The sequence below is a fragment of the Saccostrea echinata genome, unplaced genomic scaffold (genome assembly GCF_033153115.1).
Source record: "Saccostrea echinata isolate AGI-Se365-2 ecotype Australia unplaced genomic scaffold, CSIRO_AGI_Sech_v1 ptg000054l, whole genome shotgun sequence".
Taxonomy (NCBI): domain Eukaryota; kingdom Metazoa; phylum Mollusca; class Bivalvia; order Ostreida; family Ostreidae; genus Saccostrea; species Saccostrea echinata.
Window position 1 is genome coordinate 29,377,215 of NW_026889803.1, and position 27,352 is coordinate 29,404,566.

The window sequence follows — 27,352 nt, forward strand, 5'->3', positions numbered from 1 at the left end:
ACTCAGATATTTTTGTAAGCTTTTGTCCAGGAATTTTAGAAGTACTATTTTACAACCCTAGCATATAAAGTTGAAGTACCATCATGTAATGAAGAATTATCAGAATATAGAAAACAAAGTATTAGCATACAATGACAAAGTGTCAGCATACAATGACAAAGTATTAGCATACAATGACAAAGTGTCAGCATACAATGACAAAGTATTAGCATACAATGACAAAGTGTCAGCATACAATGACAAAGTATCGGCATATAATGAGGTTTCAAATAAGGAGGTTTCAACACATAAATGACATGTCCATATAAGACAGTTGAGGCTGAACCTTACATCTGTCCTCTGCAACAGCCTATTTTATCGAAAGAAAATACATGTATGTAAATCTAGGCACAACTAGCATAACAATTCCCTCTTTTCGATAAAAATTCAAGGTTTATTCTTTGAAATCTTTCAACCTTGAGATTTATGAATAAGAAAGACAATATTATTCCAAATACAATGGCAAGAAATAAAAATTGATTGCAAAACAAAGTGTATAAAATTAAAAATAAAAAAATGTTAATATACCACCATTCTACATGAAAATACCCATGCCTAGTATATATATGCATTTTTGACATTACGTTATAAATTTATCTCAGGGCTTCATCGTTTAGAAAAATGACACATTTCAGCATAACGGAGTAAGGAGTTGATCCTTACGTCGCGGGTTCGAATCCCACCGTGGGACGTGGAGACCGGTCCTTCAGATGAGACGTATAAACCGAGGTCCCGTGTCGCAGTAGGTGCTGGCATGAAAAAGATCCCAAACTACTCAATGGCCCTGAGTGCCGAGTATAGGTCAAAATTTGCAGCACTCCACCGGAAAGTGGTGGCGTCACCATATGACTGAAAAATTCTCGAGAGGGACGTTAAACAACAAACAAACAAACATTTCAGCATAAAAATAGACTATAAAATAAGTATAATTTATTGAAAAGTACAGCGTACTATTTGCGTAATACCGTTATACTTTTGAACAATATATACATTCATTTGTAAATCGCCTTGCTGCTGGTGCTTTGATAGAATCTAGAAAAATGCATACTGTCCAAGATAGCTTAATTACATAACGGTAAGTCTCAGCAATTATCTTCTACACCGGTATTTAACTTAAACAGTCTCCTATCGTGATCTCGTGTAGTAATCTTTGTCCTTTTTGCTTCACAAAAATCATATGCTGACATAACAGCAAAGTAACGAACTTCTAGATGTCTACTTCTTACCCTTTACATGCCATACTTGTGTGAATACTACTTTGAATTCAACTATTGAAAATGATTATATTGCAATTTTCTGTTCAACAGTACATTGTCAATTTGATTGAATTGAAAATTAAATGTTTTTATCTTGTGTGTATTTGGATTGATGTGAATCAGAAATATTACCTTGTCTACTGAATTAAACTAATTTCTTGTAGGATGGTGTGTTTGAGAGAGAGAAGTCAATGAATTCTCCAGACAGTAGAGCCAGCTTTTCTCAGATGCAAGTCCCTTATCATGTATGTTAAAAAAGAGGGGGAAGCAGACTAGTAGATGTTTAAAACTAGTATGAAGTAATATTACTATCAATCATTTCAGCTCCAATGCCTTGATCAGCTTATTCCAATCACAATCATCTACTGCATCCAAGTACGTTATAGTCTTAAGGCTTGGGTGCATACCATTAATGGTACGACATATTGGGATCACTAAATTTTCCGATTTTCCATCGTTCATTCTGTGGAGAGCATGAGCCAACTCATAGTTACATTCAGGATAGTCTTCAAACTCTGTGCGCAACACTACAAGTATCTTGGGACAGTTCTGAATAAAGGATGTGCGTTTAAATATATCCATGGAACCTGGAATCGTATCTCTCTCCGCTACGGCGCCTTTATATCCATATGATACTTCTAGAGTTTGCAACAACACGTGACAAACCCAATCTCTGTCAAGTGGAGAAAATATCACGTAGAAATCGTATGGGTATCTTATATTTCGGGGTCTTTCGGGCGGCACAGGAAAAGCCGAGAGTTGTCTCCTATATCCGAGCTGACATTTACATTTAGAACAAAAAGTAACTCCCTCTTCATTTCTTTCAGACTTCTTTGACTTCTCTCGGGTTTCAAATTGTGCTGAATTTTTCTCTACCATCTCTTTCCATACGTCAATGTTTTCAGGCTCAACTGCTGAAGTAATAATTTCGGATATGCTTTTATCGTTGATATGAAATGAAGAATTATTTCTGTAATATTGAAAGTAAGCTGTCAAAACAGACATTTCCACATGAAAGTCTTTCAAAAACGTTTTGGTTTCATTTATTAATTGACCATGCGTTCGTAACGCCACGTCATAAAAATAGGCCATTTCATGCAATAACTTGTTTATTTCACTTTCATCTTTATTGTCCGATAAAACAGAGCTTTGATAGAATTGAAGAAGTGTTTCAAATAATTGAATAAAGCTTTGTGTTGCTTTGTTGGCAGTATCAATCTCCATTGCTCTCTTAAAACATTCTATAGCTTCTCTGACTTCTCCTATTTCGCGTAAGAATCTGCCGTAAGCACGATGCACTTCTGGTCTTTTCTGCTGTCTAAGGCTTTCTACCGCTTGAAGAAAACATCCAGAGGCTTTCAAAAGAAATTCATCTGCCATTTTTTCATCTGTTGTTTTGTATGACTTGTATTTCTCTTGGTATGCTTTGGCCAGTTCACAAAGATCTTGGGTACTTGCATTCCAAGAGCACGCTATTTCCTTATCTTTGATTGCTTCATCTATTCGATCTAATTTGAATAAAATATCTGCTCTTACTGTCCAAGCAAACCAGTTTCCCTGGCTTTTATCAATCTCCAAAGATTCGTCAATTTTCTCTAAAGCTTCTTTATATCTCCTTTTAGATTTTAGAAAAATTGCGTATCGAATTAATAGTTCAGTAGAGAGTTTTGATTCTTTGAACGGTTCTTCGTTTGCTTCTATACCACACTGAAGACCCTTTTTAAAGCAATCTTCAGGATTTTCTAAAAACTGAATTAGACCTAATTCCTTCAAATGGTGTTTGATGTCATCGTCCATTTGCTCAATGGTTTTCTCTGTCGATTTTCCATTCTCGTCCCTAATTGTTCCTCTTCTTGATAGGAAAAGACCAAGAAAAGCCCATGCTGGGGATACATATGTCTTTGTAAAGTCGTCATCCTTTCTAAATCTGGTAACTTTTGCTAATGCTTTAACACCTTTCATATAAAATTCTTTTGCTTTTTCTTCCGTTCCTTTTTGTCTTGGACACTGTGTGAGGAGGCGGTAATATGTCTGACCTAACCAAAAGTTCACCTCCATGACGAGATCTTTTCGGTCACTCTTTTGAAGCTTTACCAGACTTTGAACGAGGAGATCTTTTGGTACTTTATTCCTTTCCATTACATCTTTTTCTACATGACAATCAAAGATGAATGCAAAAGCTTGATCTGCTAGCGCAATCCCTTGTCTTTCATCATCGTTTGATGCAAGTTCAGTTGAATACTTTTCCGCCTTGGAAGGTTGCTTCAATCTCCGATAGACAAATGCAAGATTTGCTGAGGCAGTTAGTGAATTCGGATCGATTTTAAGAACCTCTTGAAATGTTTCAACAGCTTTTAAGTATTGGTTATTGTAGAAATAGAATGTTCCAAGTAAGTTTCTAGACGCTTGACCTGAAAATCCTTCTGAGAAGTCCCGGATTAACTTCTCCATAACTTTGATCCTATGTGTCAGTTGCTGTGCTGGTGGATTTTGTGAGGCGTTCAATGATATATGAAAAAGTCCAGGTCTTTCTCCATATTTCCTCAAGATGTCTGTTGGATCGTAATCCATCACTAAAATTGTAAATTATTTTATTAAAATTCTTCATTATTTTTATCCCTTCCTTTTGAGATAATTACAGAAGTAAGATTTTCTTTCAAAACTCTTAGTTGGCGTGTTTATACATAGATATCCAAGTAAGATTAATTTAAAAAAAAAAGATATTTTTTTTTTTTTTTTTTTTTTACAAATTTCTTCCACTATTCCACCTGCACTTTTGTATGATTTCTGTGGAATATTGCGTTAGTGTGCAGATGAACAATTCTCTATAGTAGAAATTAAGCGAAAATAAAGTTAAACGTATAAAAAGTTATTTAAAGCATCACTTCCATCTTACAGAGGTAATTAATACAACTTACATTTTTATTATACACATTTAATTTCAATGTGACGCGTAGGATTTTCCCTGTGGAAATTCTGCTCTAGAGCAGGACTTCTACCCCCGGAGGTGGGGGAATCCTACTCTAGAGTATAGAATTTGCGGGGGTCCTACTCTATAACACCGTTATGACATCTACAATAACAAATGACAACAGTCAGGATGATGATTTCTTTCAAAATGTTACTCCCACCGTTTTCTGCGCATGCTTTAAATAAGACTTGGTGAAAGATTTAGGTGGTATCATAAATCTAGATACATACTTTAGATCATGCTTTCAATATCAATGAACACTTGTGACACAAGTACTACATCTTTTTTTTTAATATAAAATTTCATAATGCTACTTCTTAATACGGTTAAAAATGTACAAATCGTATTTCAAATTAAGTGAAATTTATAAGATTGCTTATATCTTGTGTATTTCAATGGTAAGTATTTTCTGTTTTTGATTCTGAAAGAGGTATTTTAAAATGATAAGAATAACATTTTTAATACTTTTAAATTCTTTTTCAAACTTGCAAGAGAAACTACTTATGCAAAATAAATTTAGGGGCTACAATCTGAGAACACTGGTATACTACAGAAGTCTTAAAAATATTTTTAGACTAAAAAACTTCTGCAATGTACATGTAAAAACACTCGCATTAAAGCTAGACATAATGAATTTTAGTATTTCAAAGCTTCCAACTATAAGGCTAAATAACTTCCTTATTAAAGATACTTATTTTTCTTGCCTTATTCAGGAAACGATCATAACATAATACCCTCATTCTGTAATGTCCACTGTTGTATCGGCCTTTTTTTATTAGAATAATTTTTTTTTCAACATGTTCAACTTTTGCATTTTCCTTCGAACTTACAAGATAAGAATAATTCTAGACTGAAAAAAAAACTTCTACAATGTGGAAACTCTTTGCCCCAGAACCATCCTCGCAAGCCAGGAGTCCTGAGTCAACACGTCGGCGTTGGACCTCTGGCATGTTGAATGAAATATGCCAGGGGTCCAACGGCAAAGTGTTGACTCAGGACCCCTGGCTTGCGAGGATGCCTCAGAACTAGACATTGAATTTTAACATTTCTAAGCCGCCATATATATGGTTAATTAACTTCCTTATTAAAGTTACTTACTTTTCCGCGTGCCTTAAGACTCAGGAAACGATCATAACGTAATATCCTCGTTCTGTGATGTTCAGAGAATCCTTCACGTTAATTAGCACATATATTTGTACATGTCCTCAAAACTTGACCAGAGAGAGGTGAAAGTCATCATTTCGATGCACGAATACTTTAGCTTAACACTCTCTACCATCGGCTCATACATTGTCTGAGAGAGCAACGACGACAACTCTTCAAGGGAGATTGTCAGCTTAACTGCGCACTTTTGTGTAAAACATAAACACATGCTGTGTTGATTATAAGAAATGAAAATATTAGAAATCCTTTTCGGCAGCCGAGAACTGTTTTCTATTTTCTTTTTTGGGCGGAAAATCCAATAACTTGACGTCAGCTACTCTAATGAGGTTGTCTCGCTTGTGATGATATAAATCCAAGACCTCAACTCCCAACCTTGTCTGAAATGCATATAATGTCATGTGTCACTCAAACTGACCTTAAAGGTTCATGGGCTAATAAGATTACAAAATGCAGCTGAACAAAATATATGGTAGAAAACCGTATAAAGTACGGAAGCGTATTAGGGCCGCAGCAGCACCTTTGATTTGAACATATTTTATTGCAATAAATATATACAATGGGATTGGGCACAAGTTCTAAAAACTTAATTCGCCCTCTCCCTACATGTTATATCACAAAAATTCAATCAGACGTGTCCAACAGCATGTACAAAGTAAATTAACTCACAACATAGAAACATATACTGCTAAATTATTATCTATACACATTTTTAGAAAAATCAATTAAATCTGCCTGAATGCTGAATATAAGATTGAACAATAGAGAAGAGATATTCATTTTCAGCAATACTGAGTGAGGTATCCCCCCAGAGTAAAGTATGAGTGTCAACAATATGAACTTTATTAAATCTCAAAAACTTATCGAAGAAATCTTTCCTGGCCTCAGTGTAATTAGGACCAGTGTGTGTATTTGATCATTTTTAGGACCTGGATTTATTTCAATGTCTCCTGACAAAAGATGTAAGAAAAAAAGAATTTGAAACCAAAATTGTAGATGTAAAATGTTTTGTTGAAAAATACTGCATATTTGTAGTTGTTTAAAGCTTAAAAAAAAAAAAAAAAAAAAAAAAAAAAAAAAAAAAGCAGCACCTTTATCAATTTGTTATAACAAATTGGTAATTTGATATATCAAATTAATAATGATAAATCTGATATAACAAATTTGTGATTTGATGTAGCTAATTATTTAATTTTTTATGAAGAATTACTACTTTTTATTATTTATCTTTATTAAATATTTTATTTATTTATTTATTTATTTATTTATTTATTTATTTATTTATATTTATATATATTTTTTGACAAAATTTGAAATTGTGTACAGATCAAAAAAATGTTTGCAAATAAAACGTCATTGTCAAAGAAAACGTTAAAAACACGTTTATTTTACGTGGTCTACTGCACTGAATATGAAGATCTCTGTTTCTATGATAAATTATCAAATTTAATATCATTTATTTTCTATAATGCAACCCTGATAAAAGGTGCAGTCACAAACTTTAAATTGAATAGGTGAGGATTTGTCTCTCTGTTTGGCGACAAAATTTTTGACAAAAAATTTGGAGAAGACCTTAAATTTGATAAGCAACCAGACCCCTTCTCACGCCCCTCCCTCCCCCTTTCTCAGTCCGTGTAACGTTTATAAAATGATTCAGAGTTTTAGAATTTTAATATATTAGTTCAAATTTCTAAATTTCAAAAACTCAAACTTTCGTTTATTGAAATTTAATATATTTAGTTCAAAAATCTAAATTTTGAAATTTCCAAACAGATTTTAAAATTTTATTTTATTTTATTTTATTTATTTATTTATTTATTTATTTATTTATTTATTTATTTATTTATTTATTTATTTATTTATTTATTTATTTATTTTTAGATTTTTGCCTTAAATATTCAAAATTCAAATTTCCAAAACCGAATTTTGATTTTAAACTTCTGAGTTTTTAATTTATTGTTTGTTCAGGTTTTTAACAATTAAACTGGGAAATGCCTATGGTTTGATAACGAATATCTCGTTATCTATGCCGATTGTACAGAATTCTCTCTCTCTCTCTCTCTCTCTCTCTGAATGGGCTCGATAACAGAATGAGTTGTCTCCCGTGACGGATTGTCAGTTTACCTGTGTTGTACCATACGTAAACAAGGTGCGATAGAGCGTCGCGGTGTCACACTACATGTGTTACCTTGCCAAGTAGTGTATTGTTTTCGCTTTCCTTCAGCTTGATTCGTTTGGAGAATTTAATATCATTCTGTTTTCTTTGCTTCTTGTGATAGAATTCGCTGGAAATACGTTTATTAATCGTGTGATGTATGGAGTCCTCAAAAAATAAGATGAAATTTATTTGACAAAATGGCGGACAGGTATTTACCTGTGTAAAAAGACATTTACACGATTGTATTGGTAATCGTCATGTAAAAAAGAGAAAAGGAATTTTATCTCGAATTGCTTCGGTTTGTCATGTGTATGTCTTATTTTGGATGTCTACTAAATGAAAACCTATTGAATGAATCGAGCGGAGCCCCGAACCCCGGGCCCTCCACGGCAAAGCGGAGGCAAACATCAGGTACAGTAATTAACGAAATGATAAATTACACGTGCATCTCATTAAGCTACAATTTACCAGAAACGTAAATATTGTTTGTTATTTAATCAAGTAACACGTTTAAATACTTGTTGATAAGTGAAGTCAGTTTCAATATATGACTTTTTTATTTGTTAAAAAGGTAAAACTGGGGTGTAAATTGGCCGTAAATTAGTCACTGCATTAACAGGTAGGGCTATTTATAACGGTGCCAGTAGCACGTTAATTGTCTTCAGCGTCTACCTGTTCTTTTTACAGTCAAAAAAGGCCCAGTAGGTCTCTCTGAGGAAATGATTTTTAATAAAACATTAACACATAGGTGTTACATAGTAGTCTGTTATTGTGTTACTGTTAGAAGAAAACGTGTCAGTAATATCAAACAAACAATTAAATTTGCAAACCACTAATTTCATTAACAAGGCAATAAAATCAAGAGAAATGTTAATTTTCCCCATGATTATACATGAATTTGATTATATACGGTGCAGAAAAGTGAAGTTGGAGGGAGATATTTTAGACATTGAAAAGAAATTAGTAAAATAATTTTTGATTCAGTGTTTTTAATATATTTAATAATTTATAATTATTAGAAGGTTTTATGATATAAAGTAGAAAAATAACTTCTATAGTGTACATATTAAATTTTCTTTCTTAATATTGAAATACTTATTTTCATTTGTGGGAAAAATTGTTGTGCTAATAATGTGCAGAAGGAATAGATCCTTGTTTTAAAAAAAAAAGTTTTACTTTTAAAAACAAATTATTGAGAAGTACGTGGAATAAACATTTGTACGGTTTATTCTTTCTTTGCACTTTGTTTTAAAGGTTTTTTCTTCTCCATGAGGAATAGCATAGAAATGTACATAAAGTCTAAAACCTATGTAAAAAAGATTAACTTCCTCCCAAACACCCCATACAAATTAATTTTCCTGAAACCCTATTAAATGAGTAAATTTTTCCCAGATGAAAATGTTTACTCTCACTCTTACTACCAAGAAATGATAATTTTTTTTTGGGGGGGGGGGGGGGCAGGAGGAGGATCAAAGGAGGGAAGGGGGAGAGAGCAGTATTTTGACATTTAATATACAAATATCAGGGTAGTCTGTTGTTGCTGGCTGCAGAACTGTAGTTCTCTGGAAAATAAAATTCAGACAGGCATACATATACCAGAGTATTGTATGTTTACTTATATGGTCTGGTATGCCTGAGTGCTGTTCCATATTTATTTCCCACAGATAGACAGAGCTACACTTTTGCATCAAGTATGTTGTATCATATGCACAATTGCATCATGTTACATTTGCTGAATGGCTTTGACAATTAAAATGCAAACTGAATGCAGCCAATAACAGAAATCTAAAAGGTTGGTCACAATTCCCTTCTATTGTGCCCAACCTGTCTAATTACATGGGTTTGGATATATATGCTGCAATTTGTGTGAGGATTTGTGTTTAAAATTTTCAAGTGCTCTGAAGAAATAAGGACATTTGGAAGGGGGAAATGGTCATACAAAATGGAAAGCTTCATCATTGCTAGTTTGTTTTAAAGTATGTGTGTGAAGGAGAGGGGAAAGGCTAAAGGATGGGGGTTGGGGTTGAAATGTGCATTAATTCCTTCATAATTAATTTCTCTACTCTAATTCAAATAAAGAAGATATTTATGGTAAGCATGGAAGTAAGGAAGTTTATATTGTTTAACATCAATTCAAGCTTATTTTCCCATTCTATTCAGGAAAGCAGTTTCAAACCTTGATGCTGAATATTGATTTAATCATGATTAAAAATATTGTAATGAAATTTAAGGAGAAGCATTTAATGCAGCTTCAATCTTTTCTAGTAGTGAAACCATTCTCAGTGGTATTGATTCACCAAGGCATTTTTTGTCAGTATGGTACACTATACAGAATCTCCATTTTTGGTTTGGTACATTTATTGGTTGAGATTGTTATTCAGCTAGATTGGGCATTTGTAAAATCATGTTACACAGCATTATTAAATTTTAAAAATGGGATTTTTATGGCTAATAATTTGTGGAATAATCATTAGCAATCAATTCATTCTAATCATTTTTTTTCTAGTCAATTTGAACATCGATTAAGTTTCTGGTTTAGTGAAACAAAACAAAAAACAACTTTGAATTTGTTTCTTTCAGTCAAAATGTATCCAAAATAATCGTACCAATTATATGATATACGATATATATTGTATCGCGAAGATGTATTATTTTCACCCCTAATCTTTTAGTTCTGTATTCATTGAATGACTTTGAAGCTGATCTTCATTAGAATTTAGAGTTGAGGTTTTAATTAGTCGGATGTATTTTTATTTTTAAAAGGATATTGATTTTGTCAGATGGCTCAGTGTTAATTATGCTTCTAATTAAATTTTGTATTTTTGCCATATATTTATAGCTAGGGGAAGCAATTAAAACTTTAATTGTCAAAATGCTTAAAAGTATTACAACCTTAGAAGAAACTGTTGTAAAGTAGCCGGGCTTTTGTTTGGACATTTTCTTGCTGCACTCTCACACATAGGTTCTTCAATGTACCAAACATGAACATTATGACGAAGAATGTTTTCAAATGGTATGTTTGATCTACCTAAGTTCCATTTGGTGTTAAGTATAAAGGAATTTCTTCAGGAAATGGCCGACAATACATGAAGTTATTTTGTTTACTTATTTCTCATACGTGTTGTGTGATGACGATTAACTTTGATTGATCATTGGATGAATTAGTCACATGTTAAAAAGCCAACAACAATTTAATCCCCTCAACAAAGCAGTCGAGAATGATACAAATGAATACATTTTAAAATTGCAGTTATTAAATGATTGCTTGTGGTTGTTCATTTCTTCTGGAAGCTATTCAAGCTAATCTCTACCATGTTGATTAAGTTTATTCTAATACGTAATCTCTGATTTTGTTTAATCAAGTACAAGTTTGTTTATTTATTGTTCTTGTAATCTAGAAGATTAGAAAATGATGTTATAGATACCTAACTGTGCCTGTACACCCATAAGGACAGGTTACCGGGAGGTATTAGGCAGATTGTGGAGGGGCACGCTCGCCTTGTGTACCCAACAATCGGCACAAGAACTTTATCAGGCTGGGTAAACAGACCACAGAGATCTCCCTAAGTATGAGGAATGTGCTCTTCCATCAATCACTTATTGCTAAATTCCTAGGTGAAGCTTTTAAAAAAAAAACTTCTTTTTATCGATGTGTCCGTATGCGATATTAAAATCTGTCAACATTTGAGTACTTTTGAAAACTTTGATAACTTCCAAGGTATATAACAAATACCAGGGAGGATGTCATATCAAGTACTTTGGAGGACATGAATGAAATATTTTGTATCCTTACTCATGCCTTCAAGTTTTGTTTTTCAAAACAAAGTTTTGCTGAAAGGCTGAATGCACTTGCTATTTTTGTACCTTAATATTATTAATATCGGGAAGAAAAATGTGACTTTATACGATTGGAGTCCCTGTTCAAAATTTTAAGGTTGATGAAAGAGAAATTTAAACTTAGAAGGCAATCCTCTGGGATAAGATAAATTTCTCCATGAAAATATAAAAATGTAAATTATTGTGAATATTTTAGTTTTTAGGAGATTTGATAGCTTCACCATTGGCTTGACAAAACTATGTGTATCATGTGTCTCAGAATATTAGGTTCCTTTACAGTTCCTTCCAAATCAGTATTATGTTATTTAAAACTTTAATTTTGACAGTTGTTTGCAATCAATTATTGATGCTGAATTTGAAAAAAAAAAAAAATTATACATGTAAAGGCCAAGGTTTCTATTCTGAAAATATATTGAAATGATGCCTTATCAATGCTGACAATTAAACATAATGTGTGGCAGGTACATAGATACTTATCAGAAAAATATCGGTAAAGTTGCAATAATAATTTCAGATATATCTGTTTGAACTAATAAAGCAATTGGCAGTGCAGATTTTCATTTCTTTCAAATAGAGTCATTAGAATACCTCCGACTATAATCACGACATGTTAATCCAATTATTAGCTGGCAGTTTTAAATTTTAAACTTTTTATTGCCCATGTCTGAATAATAGTTAATATAGAAAAAGGACATATTTTGGTTCGTTGAATGAAAAGTGCTTGATCATTCTCAAAGTCACTTCGCAGTCACAAAAAAAATTTTAATTTGCGTAAAAAATACTGTTAAAGAAGTCGAACCTTTCATATAGTTAGTATTTTTTAATGTGTAATTTATGACGAATTTGCTTAATACGATACATTTTATTTGAAACCAGAGGCACCGAATATGGTGATTACTGTTGTATGTGGACTGCGTCCCAATGATTCAGTCTATCGTTTTTGCAGGATTTATGACCGAAAGAGCAGCACCATCCAGCATACATTAAAACCGTACAGAAAGCTTTTTCATAGTCATTAAATAATAGGCTTTCTCAAGAATTTGATCCCCCATGATCCCAATGACAATAAAATGGATTCTTTTGACGGTATGGAGAGTATCTTTGATAAATGCTATTTGATGAAAATAGCACCTTTTCTTGAAATCAGAGCTAGCTGCTAATCACTGTATTTAATTGTTGAGGTGCCATCAATTTGTCCAAAAGAGTTCATATTAACTCAGCAGTTTTCTTGTATGGATTGCATGAATATAATGGAGAAAGTATATCCATTACCTTTTATGTCTGTTAAATGTTCTGAAAATTTTTTCATAATATGCAGTGAAAATATTTTGTAATGAATTGGCCTATGGCACAAGAAATTGACATTTAGGTACAGTGTATATACCTTGAATGCAGTTACACATGAATATCTGATTGCAATTGTGATCAATTACTTTGGAATAAATGCCATTATTAAACTAAATAGTTTCAATGGAATGAGAATTGTAAAATTATAGTTTTAATACAAATCAAATACTTGTATACTGATAACAAATTAAAGGAATACTGTGTGGTTCTTTGCAGAGAAAAAAGTACCTGGCTTTTCATTAGTTTTCTCACTGGGCTGTTTTCAGTGTTTGATTTAGGGAATATTATTGGTTTACTATTTTTCGAAAATTCACACCAAGGAAGATATATAGTTGATTCATTGAACTCAGCACCGTTTGCAACTAAATTATGGCTTTTTAAGAAAGTTTCAGAGCAATATTAAAAATGTCTTGACCACAAAGTACCCTAACATAGAAATTGAGTTTAATATTTGTTTTTTCTAAATTTTCTAATAATAATAATACCTCTTTCCATATAAAAAGGTCATTATCTAAGATGCATGTGTTCAGATTCTCTAATGCCCAAATTTCCTAAATCATTTGTTATAGTAAAGAATACAAAAAATGGAAGAATCTTTTTAAAATGTTCCATCAGTCTTTTTTAATATTTGCTCCACAAATCTAGGGCAGTATGGCCATACAAAAAAATCAAGTGGTTTATAAGATTGAATAGGTCAGTGACAGACACCTCATATAGAGTCCGCCTTCCTGGTAAAACCCTTTGACAAATTACTATCAATGTGGATTTTTTCCTTAGCTTCTGAAAATCACCTTTTTTCAAATTACCTGTCTCTTGGCCTATTTATTCAAGCCTTTATTTGCTTTGCATGGCTTAGTGCACACGAACAACTCAACAACTCGCTTGAACCCCATCTCTCTTGTACAAGCTCTTGAAGATGTGAAGGATTCAATACAATTCCCATCATGCTGTGGACCTCCACTTAGCCCGTTGCCTTCAGTAATCCTTTTGATTTATCACCAGCGGTAGTCCTACACTTTGGGTGCTCCTAAGCACATTTGTATAACCCTTGAATAACACTTCTACCTTAAAACACCCTGGGTATGTCCACAGCATAAGTAGCCATCATATTGGACCCCATAGGTCACAGACAACTTGATAGGTCAATTGCAGTGGTCTGAGAAACACTTCAACTTTCATACAGGGGTGTTGAAGAGTCATAAGTAAGAATGTACAGTAGCCAGTATTTGTGCACACTTCTAGGTGTAATAAACATCTTAGGACTGAATTTGAATGAATATATTTTTAGCAAAAGAGGAACATGAATTTATTAACATTGAAAATTTCCAAGAAACATGTTCTTTGGGAACAAGATGAATTCTTTTATGTTTCTGTATAATTATCAAACATTTCAGTCATTAAAGCATCACTCTAATTTCACAGATTAAACATTTTCAACATGCAAAAGTTTTTTTTAGTAAAAAAATTCAAAACTTGTTTTCAGTTTGGAAGCTAGGAGCTGTTTGGTTCTGAAGTCTGAATATTAAGTAACATTCTGTAGTGTGTGTAATTCTCAAAATATTTGCTTTATATCTCATCTCAACAAAGTTGAGATCATTGAGATTTTGCTTCACCCCCAGAGTCAGAGTCTCTGTTTAAAGGTTTCGGAGAAGGCTCATTGGTTTAGTAAGTATTAGCCTTACCTACAGACAAATCTTGCAGGAGTGATCTATCTAGGGTTCAATACAACAATGCTACATTGTAGCTGACTCTGACTACGCTTTTTTATGAGTGCATGGCCTGAAGTTGAAGTTTCTCAAGCAGATGTGCTCCCATAATGATAATGATAATTAATCTGTACATGATATGTCTAAGCATGTTTCTGACAATCATGCTTCAGATGCTGCATTTCATCTTATGATTTCTAGACAAATGGCACTGAAAGCCCTGAACTAGACCAAATTTGCATAAATGATTTAGGGGCCAGTGCAATTACTAGAACAGTCTTTCTTAAGATCGCACATTCACTGGAATTTTTTCTGAACAACATACCGGTAACTATGAAAATAAGTATCACATATTATAGAACATTTATCATGTTCATTTGATATGAGATTTAGCACCACTTACATTAAATTTTGGTAAGGTGAGCACGGCAGTCCTTGATCAACTATGGTGTATTTCTGTAACTATAGGAAGCATAATACTTGATCAATTAAGTTAAAAAACAAATAACAAATTGTCTAAAGTTACATACTTGATTAAGATAAAAGACAGATATATAGAGATCAGGACCTTAAAGTAGATGTGATGGATCTTTAAAAAATATTTGGAGGAATTTTACAGAACACAGCTTTAGAAATATAGCTCATAATAATATATTTTTAATTGAGCTCAAGGTATCAATGATGGACTTTTGAGACACTCTTAATTAAGGAATCACATTTGAAATTTCAAATTAGCTCATTCAGAGGCATTAGGCCAAGTCTTTCTTTGACAGCATTAGTTGTAATTTCAAGGTCCTTGACTCTAATGTGTACACTGAAAATCAATTAGATTTGATCTGGAAAGTAGATTTACTTTTGTGCATACAAAAAGAGTTTGGGACTCTAATTCATAATTAGTTATGTTGCAAAAAGAATGCTATTTGAAAATACCCCAATACATGTAATGGTTTGATGATCATAATATGAAACTTTTATCATAAGATGTTTAAACAGAGATCAAGGTATGATGAAAGAGAGTAAGGATGAAAATAAGAAACTAAAACAGATGGTAACTTGCCAAGGACTTCATGGATGTTGAGGTTAATACTGCAGCACAGTCCCTCCCCCCCCCCCCCCCCCCCCCGATCTTCAGAATGACCTGATCCTGGTACTTATCTTTACATCTCAAAAGATGTGACTTTAAAATCAAATGTTTCTGTACAGACAGCACCCACCTCAGAGTCTTAAGTATTGTTTTAGGCAATATGAAACATGTTCTTCATTAGGCAGTCTAGTCAGGGTTAAGAAAGCCTTGCAGTTGGTCCACTTGAAGGCAGGAAGACAGGATCCATGAGTCATATAGCAGCATTACAGGGACAGTCTGAGAGTTAACATGAAGGCTAGGAATTTTTCACAGAAAATCTGTAAATTTTTAAAGGTAACAAACCTACAGATCAATGTTTGCTGAATGGTGGACAAGCATTTTTACACTCTTCTGTTAAGAAGATAGAAAATTATGTCAATCCTGAGAAGAAATGTCAATAGAATTATAAAGAAGATGTTTAAACAGTATTTTTCTTTTGTACTTGAAATATTTCAGGGCTAAAAGCAAAAACGCTCTCATTGTTTTCAAAACAGCATATTGAGAATAAACTAAAGAGATTAGGACTTAATAATGAAATTCTTTTGGTGGGGGTACGATATACTCTCAACCCCTAAGTTGGCAGTGCTGAATACCCGAGTCACAACAAGTTGTCGTTACAAAACGGCAATCCCATACCAATAATTATACACAAAAATGTTGACTTGGGGTTGAACTAGAAGTGTAATTATCATGTGCTGGTTGTTGACACACATAGCCCTGTCAACAGTTATCAGGGTCATATTATAGTTAAACATACCAGAGGATATGCACTTTTTAAAAAAGTAACTCTTAATTTAAAGATCTGGAGCCCTCTACAGAGATTAATTTTTCCCCTGGACATCAGTCGTGCCCCAACCTGCATAATTATCTCTAACTTCTTTTTGTACAAACATATGTTTCTCTTTTTTAAGATCTGATTTGTGATGAAGATAATGTAAAATGGTTTAAGGGTAGAGTCTCTTTTCTTTGTGTTCTGCAATATCATTAAATAAAATATACACAACAAATTGACAAATTGCCTTTTAAGGTTATATATACCTTTCTCTAATGGGGGGAGAGAAGTTCTCCCTTAACCTTTAGGTTGTAAAAAATGATTTTGTTTCATTATAATTGTATCATAATTTAAAACTTTATGGGAAGTTGTTTTCAATTTATAATTGACTCTTCATGATGGTGGTCGTTTTGCTCGCAAAGATTGGAATTTAAGAGTATTTCAAAAGATTTACAAGTAATTGTTGCCTAACAAAAATTTGTTCAGTTAATAACATCGATCATGAAAATTCATTCCATCTGATCGGATGAGTGCACATTGCAAGGGAATTGCCCTATCTTGACGCAATTCCATAAACATTGTACATGTATCAATGCCTTCTACTTTAAGGCATGAATGTTCACAAAGGGGAAGAATTTTGGAAATATTTATAAGGAAATTTTTAAATTGCCAACAATCAAACACATATGGATCAGTTGAATTTTTTTTAAGATATTTAAAGATTTGTCAGAAGTTTTTTTGGTTTCATCTATCTGGCAAGGCTGTAGCTTTGCTTTTTCAGGGTCCTTCAGATGGTAACTGTTGACCTGATGTTGCTTTTGTCCATCTTCTGAATCATTGTAATGTGTATCACCAAATTTTTCTTATCCATTCTTTTTTACCTATAAACACCTACATGTAGCTTACTGTTTGCATGATAATAAGAAGCAATGAACCCTTCTACCAGATCTATCAAATTGTAGTTCTTTGAATTCAGATTTAAGGCCTTAGGGTAAAGGGCTAAGTTGGGTCATATATGAAAATGTATTTACAGAACCTCGTATTTTCAAACCTCATTATCTGGAACTCCATGGGACCAAGAAAAAACTTCGAGATATCCGAGGATTCAAGATATCCAGGGTAAAATACTTAAGGAATAAGGGGTTGGGACTTCAAAATCACTTTGACATATCCATGGTATTCGAGATATCAGTATTCAAGATACCGAAGTTCAACTGTATATTATATAAAGCTAATGCAGACAAACTGAATGGATGATTATGAAAAGTAAGCCTTTCTTAAAAAATATGCAGGTTTTAGTTTTCATAAAATAAGGTTGGTAAATATGATGAGTGTGCAAATTTAGCAGTTTGAACACTGGAATATTGATATTTTCAGAGGTGCAGAGCTAAGAAAAAGTGTATGGTCAAGGAATTGTGTATCAAAATTCAGTAAGAATTTTCAGTAAAGTAAAAAGGGAAAAAATTCTTCTTCTTCTTCTTCAGAAAGCTTGTGAGCAACTAGGCCAAGATGAGTAGGGTGTTACCCATAGGTCTCTTTTTATAAACATCATAGCATATTGTACAGTATTTGATGATCTATGGTCACACAGACTTATGATAACAATAATAGCAAGAAGTGTCAATATTGAAAGAGTCTGGTACAATGTCATATTATCAAAATCTAGAGAGAGCTAATTTGGGAGAAAAAAGATGCTTAAAGTATTGCTTTGCTACATACATGATAATTTGAAAATGACTTAGGACAGTGCATTTTTATGTCAACTTAACTCATAGATTACAATTTCAACATCTTGTTGTATGAAGTACAATATGTACATGTAAAGAGGTATGTAAATTAAGGAGAGATGATTCAAAGAATATTTTGCATGTTTTCATCTTGCGTTAGCTAAAAATCAAGTAACATATTCCTTGCTTGTTCTTTAATTGTTGGACAAGTTTGATGTCCCACCACACATCATGCAGTCATTATCCTGCATTACTTGTTAGTTAAGTTTTTACATATATAAATCATACATATTTCTTTCTGTTTTGTTTCCCTTGTTTTTATTGGAAGACCCATTCTATAGCATTAATTTTCTTGCACCTATTTAGGTGTATAGCTCATAGGGTATTGGTTGTTGTAGAATTCATTTTTTATAGATATGTCAAGATACCTGTGTGATTCAGGTGACTGTGAAGGGCCATAGGCCTCCCATGCATGAATATTACCACCACAGAACCAAGAGGACCATGCATAATAAGATGTTAGGATGTAAAATTTGTTTTACAAAACAGTTTACATGCAAATATATAGCACTTTATTTAAACACAAGAACAGTTTTATGATTGACAATTATAGCATAAAAATGTGTGTACACTGTCAACCCTAAAATGCTATAAATTCTATTTACTGCAATGTACTCTTGATTGTTTCAATGATACATCTGATGTGTCTTTGCCCCCAAACCATGTGTCTTGGCAAATCTTTGTATTTTATAGTTGTTGTGTGATATGTTGCCTTTCACAGACTCTCTGGAACCAACATTGTTAATTTTACCACACTGGAGGTGTAACCTTTTCTTTGATTTTCAATTTTTTTCATTGCCAGAACCTTTCATTTTTACCTGTAGAAATTAAATTATTATAGTTTCTTGTCCTAAATAAACCCAAGGACTACACTCATGAGTTGTATGATGCACAACATAAGAAATCTTAATGTCTTGCAAAACTTTTTTTTTTATTTCTGTGGCATGTTTAATTTGGGATTTTGCATGTCTGTTTGGAGTTTGAATAATTGAACCAGTATTGATTGTTTGGGGTTTATTTGGGGACATAATGCCAATACCTGGTCGGCATATTTTTCCCCTTGGTGTTGGAAACACTTATCTATTGCCCGGTTTTTGGCCATTGATCGGTTGGTCTCTCTCTGTTCCATAGGTTAGAAGGTTGAATGTGCATTGTTGTGCCAAGAACAGCACGTTATCAACAACTGGTCCTCGCTATCAAACTTTCCCACAACCTTTTTTGTCATCACAATATGCCCGTTATCCCCATTTTTGAACTTGTACGTTCTTAAGAAAGAGAAATTTAATATCCATTACTCTTGGTAGTGCAAATCTTATATTTGCAAATGATTTTTTTTTTCAAGTTTTGTTTGAACAGGAGATTTTATGAAAAGTGTGTTATTGCAGACGGGGGAAAATTATCAGATGATGATAATGGTTTGTTGAAACCTTCAGTTTCTTTTTTCCAAGTTATACTTTTGAATGTTGAAGAAATACATGTATTACAATGACACATATCTTGTCATATATATAGTATTTGATGCATATGATGCTTCAAAGAGGGAAGCTAGTCTACAACTAGTATGGAAAAATGCATATATATATAGTGACAACTCAAGCTTAAGGGAGATGCAGAGATATCCTATATAAGGTCAGAAAATTTAAGGTTCATTTACCATCTGATAAGAGAGATTAACTCTTGCTTGGATAAATGACTATCAATCTTTTATGTAATTGATAAATTAAAAATAAGCTTTTTTGTCAAAGTTTGCCTTGCAATTTATGCTGAAATTGTATGCATTTTGTAATTTGTATGCATTTTTATTAGTTAACACTAATAAGAAATGGACAGTAAGGACAATCAGTATAAAAGAGAGGGATGGCATTAGAGGATGAACATTTATATGCAGGTGTACTGAAGAGAAAAAAAAGCTACTAAAAGAGAAAAAAGGGGCATGTGTGTATCAATAAGAAGAGATCAACACAAAAAATTTAAAGCTTGAGAAAATAAGTGTGGAAAGAGAAGTGAGATATTTCATTTTTTAGCTGCAGTCATCCTCAGGCCCTATAGTGATGAAATTAAAGAAATCTTGAGCATTGCTGTTGAGATAGCAAAGCCAGATATGGTTAATTCCTTTAGCTATTAAGTTCTCATACACTGAGATAATTTTTATCCAAAAAAAAAAAAAAAAACCTACAGGTCTATATTAAGTTCTCTTTCACTGAAGTGATTTTTGTGAAAGGACACAAAGGTTATGACAAAAAATTGTTGATATTTGTTATTACATTGAATTGAAAACTATGAATTCCATTTTCATTGAATGATATTGCAATCTGAATCAAATGTTTTTAAGCCAAGTTTTTGAGTTCTTAACAGTGAGATGAAATAAAGGCTTTATTTTTTGCTGAGAACATTTAGAAAAAATAAAGATGCAGTTAAAATTACACCTAGACAACTGACAAAAAATATATAGTATTTGATATCTAATTTTTGGAGTATATTAGAATTTTTGGAAGAAGATACATCATATTTTAATGGAGATATTGAATAATTTGAAGACTGACCTACCCAAACAATATCAAATGTCTTCTCATTTTGTCATGTTCAGGCTACATGATACCCACAGAGAGTTTGTCGGTATTTGTAGTTCTGCCAGACTACAATGGGCCGAGTCATATTGCAGGGCTGTTGAGAGGGTATTTGTTTGAGGGGACATTCAATGTTGTTGATATGAAAGGGAGCAGGGACATGATCCCCTAGATAAAGAGGGGAGCAGATGACATGATGTTTATCTCAGAAAAAATCACTTACTCTGTCTATTATAGTGTTAAGAAAAGACTGATGGAGTTTGTTTGAAGATCTCAAAAAATAAGACCTGTTTAAAAGGCAGAAAAGAAAAGTGTGTTGCTGAGAAAGATTTCTTAGTAAGTTAAGACCTTGAGAAAGAGAATTCTATCATATTTTGTGAACAAAATTTTAACTGTGACTTAAGTGAAGTTGACACATTAGTTTTCCTCAGCAAATTATTTATATGTAGAAAAATTCTGTGTTCCAAAACTCTAAATTGTTTTAACTTTAAATGTGATAGGAGATCTGCATTTTTTATGGCCATTGAGTCTTCATATCAGTTCAAATTAGAATACCTCGCTGGGTCAAATGAAACTGAAAATGAGTTATAATTGTAGGAAAAGTGCTTAGAACTTGCTTTTGTAGTCCCCTGTAGCACTTAGTACTTTTCTGACTGTTGAGAAGTAAGATGAATTGGCATATTAGCTATTGATCATTAGGCTATAATCATCCACCCACTTCCTAAAGCAGAATGAAGATACAGTACGTGACATATTAAAAGAGAATGTAAAATAAACAGAAAATATTATTGATTAGAATCGTATCATCATTAAACTTTATTTACAATGAACAGTGCAACTGACAAACAGGTTACATAAAAGTACAATTATATATGGGTGTATAAAAGAAACGCAGGCCTCCATGTGAAAGCTATGCTTTGCAGGGGATTCTAAAACTGCAATCAGACTTTTATAAGACTAAAAAAAAAATACATATTTCTTGGCATGAGTAGATCTTCTACTCTGAGGAAAATTTTTAAATGGTATAATGAATCTCTTTTGAGACATGTTCCACATACTTTTTCTCTGTAATGGATTAGCTACCCAATTATCTCCCTACGAAAAAAAGAAACATATTTCATTATCACACTGGGAACAGTTACATTATATTACCTGTCTTTGTCGCAGTCTTTTAAATGTCAACCTCTGAATGGCCCAAAATTCCCTAACACTCACCCTCTCAGGGCTTTTCTTTGAAAAGCATGTTGCCTTATTATCAGTTCAGCTGAAATTGTTTTGGTGCTATGTCTCATGACGGCTTTGTTATGTTTTCAATAGATTACGATTTGTTACAAAGGGATTTTTTTTTTTTTTGAGAAAATGAAATACTGTAAAGTACATTTGCAATTGCGCATGTAACAATTCCATCAATAAATGCTTACTGTATGGATACTAGATGGAAGCTTAATATTTTGTATGAAACTCACTTCATTTTTAGCTCACCAGAGCCATTAAGGCTAAATTGACCTTTTCTGATCTAAGTATGTCCTGCATCCTGCCCCTCTGTTGTTTGTCATGTGGCACCTGTAAACTTTTCACTTTTTCAACTTCTTCTCAAGAACCACTTAGCCTATTTCAGCTAGCTGCAAAGTAATTCCTTTGGTAAAAGGGAATTTAAGGCTTGTCAAATGAAGAGCCATGCCCTTTTTCAAGGGAAGTCGATTAAGAATTAGTGAAAATTAATTAAATTAAAGTTTAACATGTATAGGAATAACAAGGGAAAATCTTTAAAAATCTTTTATATTTATATTATATATGTTTTTTAAAAAAAATCAGCTGATGGAAAACAGCAGGGCAGTGGTAACTCAGGTGAGCAATGTGTCCCACAAGCTTCTTGTTTTTTTTGGCTGTTTTTTTTTTTTTTTTTTGGAATGAAATGCATATTTTAGGAATGAATGTGAATTACGTCTGCTTTGGATGAGGATACCCACTCAATCATATCTTTCATCAGATTAGTTTAAAGATCATAAACGTTTCCTATAAGTCTGGAATACTAAATTCATCATGCTTTCATCAGATTTTACTTTTTTACTTTAGAATGCATACAATTTAATTGCCCTATTGCATCCTTCATTTAAATTAAAATGCAATTGCTGTAAAACAGGTGCAAAGCAACTTTACTTTTTTGTTTTTGCCTCATTCTAGATGCAAACTGCATCAATGTAATGTGCCAATTTAGTTGAATTCTGAGTTTCCTGAGAAGCTAGAATTTTTTTTTTCTAGGGAGTACACAGTACATTGTTATGTAGAATTTTAATGTCCCATTTACGTACTTGTTTTCCATATTCAGGACGAAACCTGCTTGGTCATCTAGTACCATTTGAAACCATTTAAGACCATCATATCAAAAGAGTCAGAAACTGTGTGAAAAAAGGAGTTCTGTACGCTTTAATCACACTTGAAAACTCTTATTTTCACACAGTTTAATATTTTTTAACAATGTAACGAGTTTAGGTGAAATATTTGAAAGCTATGAATCAAAGGTGTGCACACATTAAAAATGTGTTGTTAACAGTGCAAGTGCCAGGAAGCTTGTCGTCTTAAAGCAAACAATGATTTTCTTGTGTTGAAAAAAACTCTTCTTGCAGTAAAATATTGATTAAATTGGTCGGTTCAGTCATTTCAAGTCACCTGGTGCGTAACATTCCTGGTGTAATTATTGCTTACTTAATAGCAGTATCATGGCGATATTGATGCAGTACAATTTAGCTTTTGAAGATGTTAAAAATTCACAAAGTAACCAGCCATTAAATCATTTTATATTATAAATGGAGCATTCTTACTGATATAACAGACACTATCATAGATAAACGATCAATGAATTACTGAACCATCTGTAAATAGCGCTATCAAATGAAATAGTAAATAGTTCACTATGAATGACAGGCAACAGGTTTTCTAGCTGTTCTATTAATTTCATACTAAAATTAATTTCTTGCTGAAAGGAAAAATAAACGACTTTTAAAAATGAATTTCATAAGTTTGGTACTAAATACTTTTATGCTGTATGGTTGCAAAATTACATCGAAGTCAGAAGCACTAAGGTATTTATTGTACACTTTCCATGAACATGTCTTTAAAGTGTTAATATATTGATATAGGTTCAAATTCAACATAACGCCACTTTTTTGTCATGAAGTCGAGGAAGCTTCGAATCACGCAAGATTTCCGGGGCATAACATTGTTTACACTTGTGACAATTGAATGATACAAACAAATCAGTATACCGAAAGTACAGTGTATTGGTGAAGGTTGAACTCCAAATAGTAGATTGTCTAATAAGGAATGTGAAGAATATTTTATCAGCTTCCAAAAGTATAACCATATTTAGAAAGAAATGGTTGAATTTAATTAGAAAATCACATAAGTGAGAGCTTATAGTATCATCAAAAATATATAACATATACAGTAAAACTTGTTAAGTACGAACATGGATAGAGTGAATTCACGGATACAGCGAAGTTTTTTTGGGTCCCCAGCAAAATTCTGAACAATTCTTTGTAAAATTTTACGGATATACAAATTCTGATATAATGAATTTACGGATATAGAGAACTGATTTTGAGTCCCATAGAGGTAAAAAATAATGAAATTTACATCTTTTATAACAAATTTTCAAAGATCTCATAATTTGATAAATATTGATTTGGCTTTATTTTCATTAAATATTTGTATATACAATTCAATTCATAATAAAACCTTAGTTATCCAAGGTATGTTTTGTAAAAATTGCTTCCCTAACATATTCGCTAGTAATACTAGTAAAATACATGTATATTGCAAATTCGTTATTCATACTTTAAGGAATTTGTTATACGGATACATAATGTATAACAAATTACGGATATTGCGAAGTAAATTCAAGGGTCCCCAGGACTTTGCTATAACCTAGTTTTACTGTATAAGGACTAGATCCTCTCAAGTTTTATTAGCATATGGTTCAGCAAATTTTCAGCAAGATGTTTCACCAATTTCTTATCTGTCCTTATAAAATCTACAGTGATCGATCTCGCGTTGTATTCAACAGCACATTGTTCCAAGCAAACATCTACGTTGCCTACCTCCACTATGAAAGAGTTCCATTAAGTAATCGTGATATCAAATAGAAGCTGATAAATTAAGCAGACCTCATTATGTTTTAAGGACATATTTTTCAAAGAAACATATAGTTTTCTCTATCCTAAACTCTAATAAAATTTCCAAAGCTTAAGGACATATGCAACATACCTTACTTACTGATGATATTTCAAGATATTCTTAAATTTAAGATTATAGAGCCATCAGATGTTCATAGACAAAAATCAGCATGCATTACCAGGGGTTTTGAAAAGATATCAATTAATGAAAATTCTTGTATAATTCAAAGAAAAATATACAAAAATTACTATACATATATTCTAGATGTTTTGTCTATCCAAACTTGTTTTAGAGGATGTGTACAGCACCATATATAGACATTAAAATGTAGCATTTAGTTCCTTTAAGTATTGGAACTCTTCAACTCCAGGGACAAAGACAATAAAGTTCAAACTACCTTGCGTATGTCCTTAATTCATAAATAAAATATAAGAAAAACACAAGTATATGATTTCTGTTTTGGCTCCCTCCCTTTTATATAGTTTGATTATTTGACTACTAAATCTTTCAGATGTCTTTCTGTGTATGTGACTGACTTTGTGGCCTATAGTCATTGTCACTTCAAAGTATATGACTCTCCATCTCGATGACTGTAATTATAGGTGCATGTAGTGTCATTGATCCTGACTTCTACTTTAGGCATTTTGGTTTTTCATCTGTTATTTTGGAGTGTAATTGGAATCAATATACCTTAAACCAGTTGAATAAAGCATATGGTTGTTGCTTTCTATTCTGACCATAATTCTTTTTAGACATAGCTCATCTTTGCATCAAATTCAAACCACCACTTGCAGTTGTCTCATTATTAGATGATGTTTTACAGAGACAGGCTTTGAATAGCAGTATTAGTCACCTAAAGGTGAAACTGGAGGGGACTAAATTAACGTTTCAGCAGTCTGTCTCACTTGGAGTTTCTGGGTTTTTTTCTATATGCTTGCATATATTGAGCTGATTTTTAGTATGTGACTGTTTATCTTGATATGTTACAAATCAAAAATGCATTTCATTTCAGTTCGATGATTCTTGACAGAATTATAGTCCAATTATCAGTAGGGAACTTAGTATTCCTTATTCCAGTTTAATAGTATCTTAGTTGACTTGGAGTTAGATTTTGATTTTTGTAAATGAAGCCTTGCATGATGGGATTTATTTCTTATTTGATGAAACATTTATTAGGTTGTAATTTAAGTCCAGTGTGTGCTAAAATAGAGATCACAAATTCCCATCCCTTTTTAGGGATTAACAAACTAATTTCCTATGCATTAATGTTGATCATAAAATGCCATCAGTTTAATCTCTTATTTTTTACAGTCTGGTGAAGACACAGCTACCAAAAGTTCAGCTCAGCCTTTTCATCGATCACATGGCATAAGAGGGCCACCATCACCCAGATCAAAGGGACCATCTTCCCCCAGATCCAAGGGTCCCCCATCTCCCAGAGAACCACCTTCCCCCATCACGCACCGGGCCCTGCACCACCATGCCGAATCCCCGCAAATGTACACCAACCATTCTACCGTGTCAAATCCCAGACAACCCGCTTTACCTTCCTCTGACACACAGCAGTCTCCCTGTGGACCCAGAGGAGCCAACCAAACTTTATATCTACAAAAAATTCGTGAAAGTTCCGAAGCTGTAAACAGTGGAGACTTCCGCAGGGCCGTCCATTTGTACTCAGAGGCCATAAGACTTGATCCATCCAACCACATCCTTTTCACTAATAGGTCAGCAGCTTACTGCAAACTGAGGCAGTTCCAGAAGAGTTTGGAAGATGCAAAACAAGCCAAGCAGCTCAACCCAAAGTGGGCAAAGGTAAGGCATCATGAATTGCATTTCACATAAATGATGTGCATTTATCAAATTCTAGCAGTAACTGTCATCTTTTTTCATTGATTTCTGTTTGAAATGAGCTGTCTCGTAAGAATAAAGTAACCTCTTGCCACCAATTATACACACTGGGGTGGCAGAATGCTTGCTTTCTCTTGTTGCAGTTGAAGGTATAGAATTTCATTAGTGGTAGAGGATTTAAGGCAAAAGAAAAGGGCAGTATCTTTAGGGAATTTACGACAGAATAAGCCGAATGCACCATCCCAATGCTTATTTACATAATTCTATCATTTCTCAACTCAGATTTAAAACGTTATGCAAAATTTTTCAAGGTGACTTTGTAAAATTACATGTAGCCCTTAGAGCATACAGGTGATTGTTTCTTTAGCAAGTAAACAATGCATGCACCATGATTTAATGTGGTGGAAGATGCATTAGCTACTCCATAATTGAAAACACCATTGTTACTTTATATGGTAGGATCACAGTTGCATTTAAAGTGTTATTATGATCAACTAGTGGATAAATTTTTTAGTGTGAAGAGGTTTCCCATCTTGATCATTCAAAAAATGTCTGCATGTCAATGTATCCAATTATTTTTGTAAAGGTTTTGGAAGGAACAAAA

At 32.9% G+C, this 27,352-nt stretch overlaps 2 protein-coding genes across 2 annotated transcripts in view; one reads left to right on the plus strand and one right to left on the minus strand.

Moving 5' to 3' along the window:
• Nucleotides 1-1,601: 1,601 nt before the first annotated feature.
• Nucleotides 1,602-5,551, minus strand: LOC133206144 (tetratricopeptide repeat protein 22-like). The gene is made up of 2 exons (XM_061342077.1): nt 5,365-5,551; nt 1,602-3,868 (listed from the first exon to the last, which is right to left on the minus strand). Coding segments are annotated over exons 1-2 (2,259 nt in total). The 5' UTR covers nt 5,366-5,551; the 3' UTR covers nt 1,602-1,610.
• Nucleotides 5,552-7,936: 2,385 nt separating this feature from the next.
• The window catches only part of LOC133204770 (tetratricopeptide repeat protein 28-like), a 54,886-nt gene continuing 35,470 nt past the window's right edge, over nt 7,937-27,352 (plus strand). Inside the window, exons 1-2 of the mRNA XM_061340514.1 lie at nt 7,937-7,996; nt 26,212-26,712. Of these exons, the coding sequence (XP_061196498.1) occupies nt 7,937-7,996; nt 26,212-26,712 (561 nt within the window). The remainder of the gene's footprint in view (nt 7,997-26,211; nt 26,713-27,352) is intronic.